The 12,605-nt window shown below is 41.9% G+C and overlaps 3 protein-coding genes across 3 annotated transcripts; 2 read left to right on the forward strand and 1 right to left on the reverse strand.

Moving 5' to 3' along the window:
• Positions 1-666: 666 nt before the first annotated feature.
• Positions 667-1,323, forward strand: LOC309543621 (uncharacterized protein; the record flags this gene model as incomplete). Its single annotated transcript, XM_082276078.1, has 1 exon — positions 667-1,323. The coding sequence occupies one exon, from the start codon at positions 667-669 to the stop codon at positions 1,321-1,323; it is 657 nt and encodes a 218-aa protein (XP_082132204.1).
• Positions 1,324-5,091: 3,768 nt separating this feature from the next.
• Positions 5,092-5,485, forward strand: LOC309543629 (histone H2A type 1-like; the record flags this gene model as incomplete). Its single annotated transcript, XM_082276085.1, has 1 exon — positions 5,092-5,485. One exon carries the CDS (start codon positions 5,092-5,094, stop codon positions 5,482-5,484), a length of 393 nt encoding a protein of 130 aa, XP_082132211.1. The 3' UTR covers position 5,485.
• Positions 5,486-6,982: 1,497 nt separating this feature from the next.
• On the reverse strand, positions 6,983-7,294 carry LOC309543636 (histone H4; the record flags this gene model as incomplete). Its single annotated transcript, XM_082276090.1, has 1 exon — positions 6,983-7,294. One exon carries the CDS (start codon positions 7,292-7,294, stop codon positions 6,983-6,985), a length of 312 nt encoding a protein of 103 aa, XP_082132216.1.
• Between the last annotated feature and the right edge of the window lie 5,311 nt (positions 7,295-12,605).

Raw genomic sequence — 12,605 nt, forward strand, 5'->3', positions numbered from 1 at the left:
GATGAGCAGAAAATGATACAAAGATGATGAGAACATGTAATGTTTAATGTACTGACACCTTCGAAATCTCTAACAATCTCTCCCATCACATCACACAGGGATCTGATGTCCCCGGCTGATGTTTTTGTTCCAGGCTCCTTCTACTCAGCTATAGACGAGCAGATTTGTGTGTTGGAGGGAAATGTTTCCTGATCTTCTCTCTTCACTCAAGTCATGTGGAGATGATTGTAGTTGGAGATGTGAGAAGATTGATTTCTGATAGGAATGTGTGTAGAAAAGCAGGTAGAAGGAAGAATGAGACACACACTCAGGAGGTTGGAGGTGTTTGCAGCCTCTGTGTTCAGCCTCCTGAGCAGATGATGAGAGCGGTAAGTGAGAGATCGATAAGTGACAGTCCAGTGAGCAGATCGGGTCCCCGATAAAGATCGGCCATCCTTCCATTTCATATTAAAATCGTTTATCTCTCTGACGGGGAAACACAAGAAGAGAGAGAAGATTCTCCAACACTGAAATAAGAATTAGTGGGCGTGTTTAAGGTGTAACCAATAGCAGCGCAGAAGACAAATTCTATATCAACCAATAGCGGCGCAGAACGTCTGTATATAAGGCAGAGCGCCATCCCAGAATGATGTTTCTATTATCTGTTTTAAAAACTCCCTGAGAATCATGACGGAGACTGAGAGCGCCCCAGCCGCCGCTCCTCCAGCGGAGCCCGCCGCCAAGAAGAAGGCGACTAAGAAGGCGACAGCCGGAGGAGGGAAGAAAGGCAGCAAGAAGCCGTCCGGTCCCAGCGTGTCCGATCTCATCGTCACAGCCGTGGCCGCTTCCAAGGAGCGCAGCGGGGTCTCCCTGGCCGCCCTCAAGAAGCTCCTGGCCGCCGGAGGATACGATGTAGAGAAGAACAACAGCCGTCTGAAGATCGCCGTCAGGGCGCTGGTGACCAAGGGGAACCTCGTCCAGGTGAAAGGACATGGAGCCTCCGGATCCTTCAAGATCAACAAGAAGCAGCAAGAGGGCGACAAGGCCAAGAAAACCGCCAAGAAGCCATTGGCTGCTGCTAAGAAGCCGGCCAAGTCCCCCAAGAAACCGGCGGCCAAATCACCCAAGAAGCCGGCGAAGTCCCCTAAGAAGAAGGCGGCCAGCAAAGCGGCCAAGAGCCCCAAAAAACCGGCAAAGGCTGCAGCTGCCAAGAAGGCGACAAAGAGCCCCAAGAAGCCCAAAGCTGCAGCCAAACCGAAAAAAGCCGCCAAGAGTCCGGCTAAGAAGGCGGCCAAAGCCAAGACAGCAGCCAAGCCCAAGAAGGCCGCTCCGAAGAAGAAATAAATCCCAGCAGCCGGAGATCTCCATCTACACCCCCCAAAGGCTCTTCTCAGAGCCACCCACCTCCTCCTAACAGAGCTACACATACCTGCCTACACCCCACCTCCTAACAGCTACACCTACCTACACCCATCTCCTCCTATCAGAGCTACACCTACCTACACCCATCTCCTCCTATCAGAGCTACACCTACCTACATACACCCATCTCCTCCTATCAGAGCTACACCTACCTACATACACCCATCTCCTCCTATCAGAGCTACACCTACCTACATACACCCACCTCCTCCTAACAGAGCCACATATGATATTTCATATGATATTTTATAAAGTCGTTTTTTTCTTAGTGATCAGTAAGGTGTCAGAGTTTAGATTTGATTTTCAGGTAAAATCTCTAATGAAGGTTTCTATGAAACGTGTAATACTTCCTATCCCATCATATAGAAAGGTAGAGTTCTATGAGAAAAGTCATCTCACTATCATGTTCTGTATGTAGCAATGGGGGAGGGGATTCTGCATTCTGAGGACTTGGAATAAAAGAGAAGATATGGAAATGTTTTACATTATTCAATCATCTTCACATTCCATTTCTATTCATCTTCTTGATAATAAAGAATTGATGAGATTTCTCGGTTAAATGTCTCATCTGATGATCTCAGGTTTCAGTGTCGGATTTGGCGGTATAATAGGGCTGATTATTTCTCTGTAACGTTCTTTACAATTCAGGCGGCAAATTTAAAAAGGAGCAATTTGAAATCTGAGCCAATCACAGCTGTGGGCGTTTCCTTCTTCAGTCAATAATGTCTTTCTTATAAGGATTTTAAAGAAATGCATTCTGAAATCTTTAATCGTTTCCCCCCCCCCCCCCAAAAAAAATACTTGTTCAGTAGACTTTTCATTAATTTCTATAGGAAACCTTCTCTAGCAGGGCGAATTCTGGATTGTGAAGTAAAAGAAAAGACTGGAAGAAATGAACATTTATATTTCTAACGTATTTATTATTCTTGGTTAGATAAACTGCCCGACAATTCAGAGGACGGTTGATCGATGTTCCCGAAGGAAGAGATGTCAGATTTTAGTGTCGGATTATTCTATTTGAGATAATTGCAACGTTCCATAGAATTACGGCGGGAAATTTGAATTATATAATGTGAAAATTTCACCAATCACAGTTCTCTGTCTCTAATTCTGCTGAATATCTTCTGGAGATGAAAGGATGGAGGGAAATGTCAGCCAGTCCCTGTAAGGAGATCACATCCTTCCTTCGCATTAAATACGATATAAACAAATATAATAACTAAATAAATATATAGCACGTTGTTCCCTCAGCCGGGTCACAATCTTAGGTGAGGAAATCTACAATCAGATCTCCTAAACATCTATATGCCGCACTCACACATTCTTACAATAAAACATCCTCCACAATCTCCCGCCTTACATTGTTACTTTATCTCAAATCACACGTATGGAAGATCGCGGAGCTTTTATCCCACAACACAATGGAGGAGAGAAGCAAGAGAAACGATACATTGTATCTATTCAATCAGCCCAGCCAAATCTTTGTCTATTTGTATCTATTTCCATCACCAACAGCAGATCGATGTCCATAGATAAAGCCATAAGCTGCCTGATAGGTAAATGACACAAAATATGTACAAAGTATCAGCTACATACAAATCTGATCACAATATCACCTCAGACAGCACACAGTCCTTTATAAAAGTTAGAAATAGAAAAATGTTCCTACGTCATTCCACATGTTTAACACAATTACTAATATCTACACATTTATAGATGAATCATCATTAGCAGATTAAAAACTTAAAGTGTTAGTAATAAAGGAGCTAGGGAATAAAGGCCTCCTCACAGGGTGGTGCTGTGAATGCGAGCATAAAAAGGTGCCACATCCCAAATATAATAGTAAATTGATCAGTGAACTCTTATGGACTTTTTAGGCACCAAACTACACAAAATGTTTTAAAAATTATACCTGTTGTTACATTTTGTTCTTAAAACTAGTGATCGACCGTTATAGTTTTTTTTTTTTTTTTTTTTTTTTTTTTTTTATTGCCGATACCGATAGTTTGGTCATCGCATATCGGTAAATATCAACCGATATTTTCGTACATTAAAATAAAAAAAAAAATAATATATATATATACATATATGTTTTATTATTATTTTTTTTACAGGTACTCTTGTGGAGGGATCTGGGGGTCTAAAAGACCCCAAACCCCTCCTCTGCGCTTGGAAACATTCAAAACGCCACGTTTGGCTGTTTTATATGCTGTAATTTATTAGAATTTTGCGCAGAATGTGGGGAAGTCCCCTCCCCCTCCTTGTAATGGCAGGCTGTCCAATGACTTCATTGGAGAATTGTCTTCTTCTATAAAGGACTGTGTGCTATCCGAGGTGATATTGTGATCAGATTTTTGTGTAGCTGATACTTTGTACATATTTTGTGTCATTTACCTATCAGGCAGCTTATGGCTTTATCTATGGACATCGATTTGCTGTTGGTGATGGAAATATATACAAATAGACAAAGATTTGGCTGGGCTGATTGAATAGATAAATGTTTCATTTTTCTTGTTTCTCTCCCCCATTGTGTTGTGGGATAAAAGCTCCGCGATCTTCCCAACGTGTGATTTGAGATAAAGTAACAATGTAAGGCGGAGGATGTTTTATTGTAAGAATGTGTGAGTTCGGCATATACATGTTTATTCAGCTCTGCCGCCTTGTGGTGATTCCTGGTAGAACAGTCGGGTGTGTGTGCATTACGAGGCGATGAATAGGGAATGTATAGAGGCAGAAAGTGGAGATAGATCTCCGCAATAAATCTAGAATCAGGATGGGAATAGAAGGAAGGTTCGATCCACTCCCCTCCCAGTCTAGGCGATCTACAGTACTTATCTAAAGATAATTTAAAGAGAAAAGTTTTCTATTTTCTAAAAATTAATTAACTTCCTAAATGACAAAACACAAAGATCGGAGTAGAGCTCTGCTGTGATGTCTGTGGGTGGCTCTTAGAAGAGCCTTTGTGTATTGTTGGGGTGATGGGTGGGGGAGGGGTATTACTTGGCGCTGGTGTACTTGGTGACAGCCTTGGTGCCCTCGGAGACGGCGTGCTTGGCCAGCTCTCCGGGCAGGAGGAGGCGGACGGCGGTCTGTATCTCCCGGGAGGTGATGGTGGAGCGCTTGTTGTAATGAGCCAGGCGGGAAGCTTCGCCGGCGATGCGCTCGAAGATGTCATTGACGAAGGAGTACATGATGCTCATGGCCTTGGAGGAGATGCCGGTGTCGGGGTGGACCTGCTTGAGCACCTTGTAGACGTAGATGGCATAACTCTCCTTCCTGCTCTTCCTCCGCTTCTTGCCGTCCTTCTTCTGGCTCTTGGTCACGGCTTTCTTGGAGCCCTTCTTGGGCGCCGGGGCGGACTTGGCTGGTTCAGGCATGATAAAGGATAAGAATGTTTTCTCCGCTCTGAAAAGAGAAAGTGTACTGGCGCCGCCCTCATGTGCTGCTTATATAGGCGGTCCTATGCAAATGAGCCTCCTCCCTCCTCACTCTTCTATTGGAGGACTCAGCCATGTGACGTCATGCTTTCCTACCTCTTTTACCGATTGGTCTAGATACAAACCTAGAGGTTATTGGCTGGCTTCAAACGTGGCCAATCACAGGGCGAGACGTCATATAATTCAGAGTATAACAGGAAAGGGAGCGGCTGCAGCCATTCACAACTCTTTGAGAACTCCAATATCACAGAGACATGTCTGGCCGCGGTAAACAAGGAGGAAAGGTTCGGGCTAAGGCCAAGACCCGATCATCCCGGGCTGGTCTGCAGTTCCCAGTCGGTCGTGTTCACCGCCTGCTCAGGAAGGGTAACTATGCCGAGCGGGTCGGGGCCGGAGCTCCCGTCTATCTCGCCGCCGTCCTCGAGTATCTCACCGCTGAAATCCTCGAGCTGGCCGGCAACGCCGCCCGCGACAACAAGAAGACCCGCATCATCCCCCGACACCTCCAGCTGGCCGTCCGCAACGACGAGGAGCTCAACAAGCTGCTCGGGGGCGTCACCATCGCCCAGGGAGGAGTCCTGCCCAACATCCAGGCCGTGCTGCTGCCCAAGAAGACCGAGAGCCACAAGGCCGCCAAGACCAAGTAATCCCCAACTCCTCTTCCTCACCAAACACAAAGGCTCTTCTCAGAGCCACCCACAACTACATACAAAGAGCCTCATACCTCATTCTGTGTCTTACAACAAATCACATCTATCACTCAGTAGGAAAAGTTTTTCATTCTTACAAATACCTCTAAAAAGCAAACAACTTGCTTATTAACCCTTCTAATACCGGGGACTTGTAGTGAGAACATTTCCTACATCTAAAGAGAGCCTTCCACTCATTATTGGAGAATCTCCTTTCTAAAGTTCTCATCTCCCTCCAGGAACTCCTCGTCATTCCCCATCCTTTATTCCTGCTGAATGGATTCTACAAATCAGCAATTACCAAACAAAACATCTTCCCAAGGATCTCCAATATCATCCAAGTCAGGATTCTCCTGTAAAGGAAGAAAAAACGTTCAGAACTGTGATTGGCTCAAATTTCCCGCAGGAATAGCATGGAAAGTTACAATCCTCTCTGATTGGCTGATCTGACATAAAATCTCCCTTCCGGGGAAAATTCATCAACGGTCACCCTCTGCTTCCAGGCAGTTTTATAAGCATTGAAATGTTACATTGTTTTAGGGTTTGATTTTACTACAGAATCCTCAGCCATTACTGGCGGATGAAAGGAACGCCCACAGCTCTGATTGGCTCAGATTTTAAATTTGCCCGCCTGAATTGTGGAGAACGTTACAGAGAAATAATCAGCCCTATTATACCGCCAAATCCGACATTTATCCGAGAAATATCAACACTTCATAGTTTTATTTTCACCGCTTAGTGAGGAATGACTACAAATGGAATCTGAAGATGAAAGAAAAGAGAACATATGAAAATGTTTAACATTATTTAAAGTCCTCAGAATCCCCCTCCCCCACACACAACATGAGGACTTCTCTCATAGATCTCTACCTTTCTATATGATGGGAAATAAAGGATTGCATGTTTCATTATCAGATCTGTGTAGAACTATATCTCCCCTCTGCCTGATATACAATTTGTACATATAGCAGATGCACAGATTTCTTCTTCCTGTATTACAATCGGAATGTTCACAAAAATTCTATTTCTAGAATCATCTCAGTATTAGTGATCTCCATTCTTTTCATAATGAAATATAAATTTTTAGGTTCAGTTCCAGGATAAACTATGATCTATTCTCCTGACTCAGCAATCGGCTCCACCACCCTGAGTGCTGACTGTACAATCTCCTATAGATCTACTGACCGCCCAATAAGATTCCACATATAATATTGTCCTGTTCTAACATCTATTGTTCAATCTGCTTTATGTTTAGCAGAGTGTATGGGCAGCCAGACATCGCTCCATTCCATTTCTTACTGAAACAATTAGCGGAAGTTCTTATTGTTACACGATAAATATATAGAAATTACATTTCTGAGTTGTGAATCATCATCAGCCCTTTGTGTGAGAAGGTGGGTGGCCCTGCGAAGGACCTTTGTTGGGGTGAAGTGGGGTAAGCGGTGGGTGTCAGGGTTTAGCCTCCGAATCCGTAGAGAGTGCGGCCCTGGCGTTTTAGGGCATAGACGACATCCATGGCGGTGACGGTCTTCCTCTTGGCGTGCTCGGTGTAGGTGACGGCATCGCGGATGACATTCTCCAGGAAGACTTTGAGCACTCCGCGGGTCTCCTCATAGATGAGTCCGGAGATGCGCTTGACACCCCCTCTGCGGGCCAAACGTCGGATGGCGGGTTTGGTGATGCCCTGGATGTTGTCCCGGAGCACTTTCCTGTGGCGCTTAGCGCCTCCTTTCCCCAGACCCTTTCCTCCTTTACCGCGCCCAGACATGATGATTCTCTGCTACAAAGACAGACTGAGATCAGCTGTCTGCCCGCCCTCCTTATATACAGCCTGAGCGGACCAGATGGAAACCTTCCTGCGAAAGAGGCGGAGTCACACCATTCATACAAAATAAAGATAATCTTATTCATTTATAAGGCTCCTAATCATTATATTATATTCAGATACATTAATGTTGCATTACATACACAGCAATACATTTCCAGAAGATTCATGTATTCCTTCTTCTCATTTATTTTCGATTTATTCCTGGAGATTACACGAACAGGAAACTTAACACTTTATTACCAGAAACAAAGTAACCAGTTTCATGAAATTGTTCATAGTAATTTCATATAATTTAAATTGATAAATATTGTGAAAAGGAAACAAAGACACACATCTTCAGACATTTCACAGGCTGAGCGGACCTGATGGGAGACATGCTGAGAAGGGGGCGGGGTTCAGTCATTTATTACACTGCAGAGAAGTTAATTTATTTAGAAGCTTTTAAATGTTTTACTGAATAGAAACGAGTGTAATTTATCAGAAGCGCAACGTTTCCTTTATTGATCCACTGTACATTTTTTTCTGACATATCATGATGATATATGTATATATATATTTATTTCCCTTACTTAGAAACATTGTCAATATTTTTCTATTTACAAAACGGGACCGATAAAATAGAAACATTTGTTTTATTAATTCATTGTACATATGTATCTGGCAGTGTCATTATTACTACATATTTATACCAACACTTTCACTTTTTTATTCTGGTTTTAATATGAAGGAAATCTGTAACTACTTCATCTCTGAAAGACAGAACACTAATTATCGACCAGTTCCACGATCATATACAGAAGTGTATATGTTAATTTTCTCGGATATATGTCTCATCTGATGATCTCAGTGTCGGATTTGGCGGTATAATAGAGCTGATTATTTCTCTGTAACGTTCTTCACAATTCAGGCGGCAAATTCAAAACAGAGCAATATAAAATCTGAGCCAATCAGAGATGTGGACGTTTCCTTCTTTAGCCAGTAATGTCTTTCTTATAAGGATTTCAAAGAAATGTATTCTGAGATCTTTCTCCGTCCCCCCCTCCCCAGAAAATACTTGTTCAGTAGACTTTTCTTTGATCTCTATAGGAAACATTTTCTAGCAGGGCGGATTCTGTATTGTGAAGTAAAAGAAAAAAGACTGGAAGAAATGTGACATTAATATTTCTAACGTATTTATTATTCATGGTTAGATAAACTGCCCGACAATTCAGAGGACGGTTGATCGATGTTCCCGGAGGAAGAGATATGAGATTTTTGTGTGGGATTATTCTATCTGAGATAATTGGAACGTTCCATAGAATTCCGGCGGGAAATATGAGTTATAAAATGCGAACATTGCACCAATCACAGTTCTGGGCGTTTTCTTCCGATAATAAAATGTATTTTTCCTTCCTAGGAGTGTGAAGGGGATCTGAGATCTGTGTTCCTTTTCAGATGGGGGATGTTTGTTTGGTATTTAATATTCAATGATCTCTAATGCTGTTGAATATCTTCTGGAGATCAAAGGATGGAGGAAAATGACAGCCAGTCCCTGTAAGGAGACCACATCCTTCCTTCACACATAAATACGATATAAACAAATATAAATAAATAAATATATAGCACGTTGTTCCCTCACCCGGATCACAATAGGAAACCTACAATCAGATCTCCTAAACATCTATATGCCGCACTCACACATTCTTACAATAAAACATCCTCCACAATCTCCCGCCTTACATTGTTACTTTATCTCAAATCACACGTTGGGAAGATCACGGAGCTTTTATCCCACAACACAATGGGGGAGAGAAGCAAGAAAAACTAAACATTATATCTTTGTCTATTGGTATCTATTTCCATCATCAACAGCAGATCGATGTCCATAGATAAAGGCATAAGCTGCCTGATAGGTAAATGACACAAAATATGTACAAAGTATCAGCTACATACAAATCTGATCACAATATCACCTCGGACAGCACACAGTCCTTTATAGAAGTTAGAAGTAGGAAATTGTCCAATAAAGTCATTTGACATGTTTACTAACATCTACATATCTGCATCTACATGCATTTCTTGTTTTGGATAAAATGTCACTTCTCCTGCAGTGAGATAGTCTTGCGGTCCCACTACTGCTTTATTTTTCTCTGTTCTTGTTATTTTGAATTACCTTTTTATTCACAATAAAATATATTGAGGAGAAAAAAAAGGCCTGCATTCTTGCTTATAAGAAAAAACTGACCTGATGGAAGACTGATGGAAGGGGCGGGGTCACATCCATTCAATGATCTGCAGAGAATTTAATTTACTTAGACACATTGTTAAAATGTTTCCGATTTCTATTTACAAATAAGAGACTGAAATGAAACAACTGTGTTTATTGATTCGTTGTATATATATTTATCTGGCAGTGTCATGATTACTACAGATTTCTACCAGCCCTTTCACTTTTTGTTTATTTTAGGATGTAGGGGGGAATCCGTAACGGCTACATGTCATGTCTGAAAGATGAAGCATTAATTATCGGTCAGTTCCCCGATCACATACAGATCTGATAATGAAACATGTAATACTTTATTTCCCATCATATAGAAAGGTAGAGATCTATGAGAGGAGTCATCTCACTATCATGTTCTGTATGTAGCAGTGGAAGGGGGGGGGGGGGGGGGTTCTGCATTCTGAGATCATATGGAAATGCTTTACACTATTCAATAATCTTCCAATTTTATTTCTGTTTATTCCGTACTAATCAATTAATCTGCCTGAAAATAAAGTGTTACAGATATTTATTGGATACATATCTCATCTGATTATCTCAGTTCTCAGTGTGGGATTTGGTGTTATAATGGGACTGGTTATTTGTCTGTAATGTTTTTCAGAATTCAAGCGGGAAGATTTGAAAATGGCTAATTCAGATCTGAGCCAATCAGAACTGTGAGCGGTTTCATTATCAGCCTTCATTGGTCAGCGATGTCTTTATGAGGAATCCAAAGAATTGTATTCGGAGATTTTTCTCCGTTTTCAGCCCAGAAAAGATTTGTTCCATAGACTTTTTATAGATCTCTATAACAAACTATCTCTATAACAGAGCAAATTCTGTATTCTGATGTGCAAAATCAAACCTTAAAACAGAACAATAATATTTCTACATATATATTTCCTGGAAGTGAAGGGACAGTCCCGGAAAGAGTGATATTTTCTATGAATAATTTTCAGTGTCGAATTAGCCGATCTGAGATGATTGAGCAGATACAATGTTTCACTTCTCTTGCTTCTATCCTCCATTGTGTTGTGGAATAAAAGCTCCTTTTCAAAAAAGTTTTTTTTCAGCAAAAACATGCCCCCCTTCTCCTGGGCACCCAGTTCTTCCATGACATATTTGGGCATTCAACTCACCTCCCAGTCCTGGGCAGCACCCTCAAATCTTCAGAAGTATGAGATGAACCCCAAAAACTTGGAAAGGTGGATCTCACACGTACCAACACAGACTATCCCCCAATTTAACTGATCCCCAAAGGTTTTTGATTAAATAGCGGAATAGAAAATATAATCCAAAAAAGTGTATGTATCTCACACGTACACAACCACACTAGGCCCCAATTACTATTGTTTGTACCCCTAAAAGGCTGGATGAGGAGTAGGGGGAGTATGGAACAGGCAGCACCCTCAAATCTTCAGAAGTATGAGATGAACCCCAAAAACTTGGAAAGGTGGATCTCACACGTACCAACACAGACTATCCCCCAATTTAACTGATCCCAAAAGGTTTTTGATTAAATAGCGGAATAGAAAATATGATCCAAAAAAGTGTATGTATGTCACACGTACACAACCACACTAGGCCCCAATTACTATTGTTTGTACCCCTAAAAGGCTGGATGAGGAGTAGGGGGAGTATGGAACAGGCAGCACCCTCAAATCTTCAGAAGTATGAGATGAACCCCAAAAACTTGGAAAGGTGGATCTCACACGTACCAAAACAGACTATCCCCCAATTTAACTGATCTCCAAAGGTTTTTGATTAAATAGCGGAATAGAAAATATGATCCAAAAAAGTGTATGTATCTCACACGTACACAACCACACTAGGCCCCAATTACTATTGTTTGTACCCCTAAAACGCTGGATGAGGAGTAGGGGGAGTATGGAACAGGCAGCACCCTCAAATCTTCAGAAGTATGAGATGAACCCCAAAAACTTGGAAAGGTGGATCTCACACGTACCAACACAGACTATCCCCCAATTTAGGGGAAAAATATATAATAGACAGATAGAGGGAGAGCCGAGACTCAGGAGGATTAGCACAATGTATTTTGGGGTGTCATTTTTGCTATGTGCATACTATGTGTTTGAAATATCTTATAAATCAGGGGTCTTCAAACTATGGCCATCCAGTTGTTTAGGAACTACAATTCCCATCATGCCTAGTCATGTCTGTGAATATCAGAGTTTTACAATGCTTCATGGGACATGTAGTTCCGCAACAGCTGGAGGGCCATCGTTTGAGGATCCCTGTTATAAATGAACAACTTTGTGTAAAAAAAATGCACTTTAATTTTCTTTTCATATTTTCCAAAAACTTGAAAAGAAATTACATGTTCAAAAGACTCATTATGCTTAACAGAATATACGTTTGGGTGTTTACTTTGCTAAATGGGGTAATTTTGTGGGCGTTTCATTTGCACTGGTGCTCAAGGGCCTTCTTTTTTTTTTAAACATAAATTTTTATTGAAAGTTTTTCAGATAATACAGTAATAACAAAGTATTGGGTAAGGCCGTGATTACATAAACAGAAGCATTAACATCAGCTTCAAATGTGCAAATACAGGAAAAATTGTCAATGAGCAAAAAAAGGCATGTTGAGAGCCCCTAACATAGGGAACCCCCAACCATAATTGCATTATAGGCATACCAGTAAGAGTAGTACCTCAATAAACCATGGGCGAGGGCGGACCTAGAACCCGAACGGAGTGGGAAGATGAAAAGAGGAGTACCTGTCCCCCCCAATGGGAACACACTGTGAACAGGTAGTCCCCAGCGTCGCTTACTGGACAAAGCGGGCTGCCACTACCCGCCCCCTCACTCCGGGGTCCAGGCCGCCAGCGTGTGGTGAGCCCATTACAAAGCAAATGGTGAGCACCATTTACTACTAGCAGACAATTGGAAACCTCAAAACATGCCAGACTTGTTGATTACAATGAGAATCGCCATCGCAGCCTGGAGGGAACTACATAAACACACAAATGTAGGAGATGCCCATTGTAAACAA

The sequence above is a fragment of the Pelophylax lessonae genome (genome assembly GCF_965119305.1).
Source record: "Pelophylax lessonae genome assembly, contig: HAP1_SCAFFOLD_270, whole genome shotgun sequence".
NCBI classification, from domain to species: Eukaryota; Metazoa; Chordata; class Amphibia; order Anura; family Ranidae; genus Pelophylax; species Pelophylax lessonae.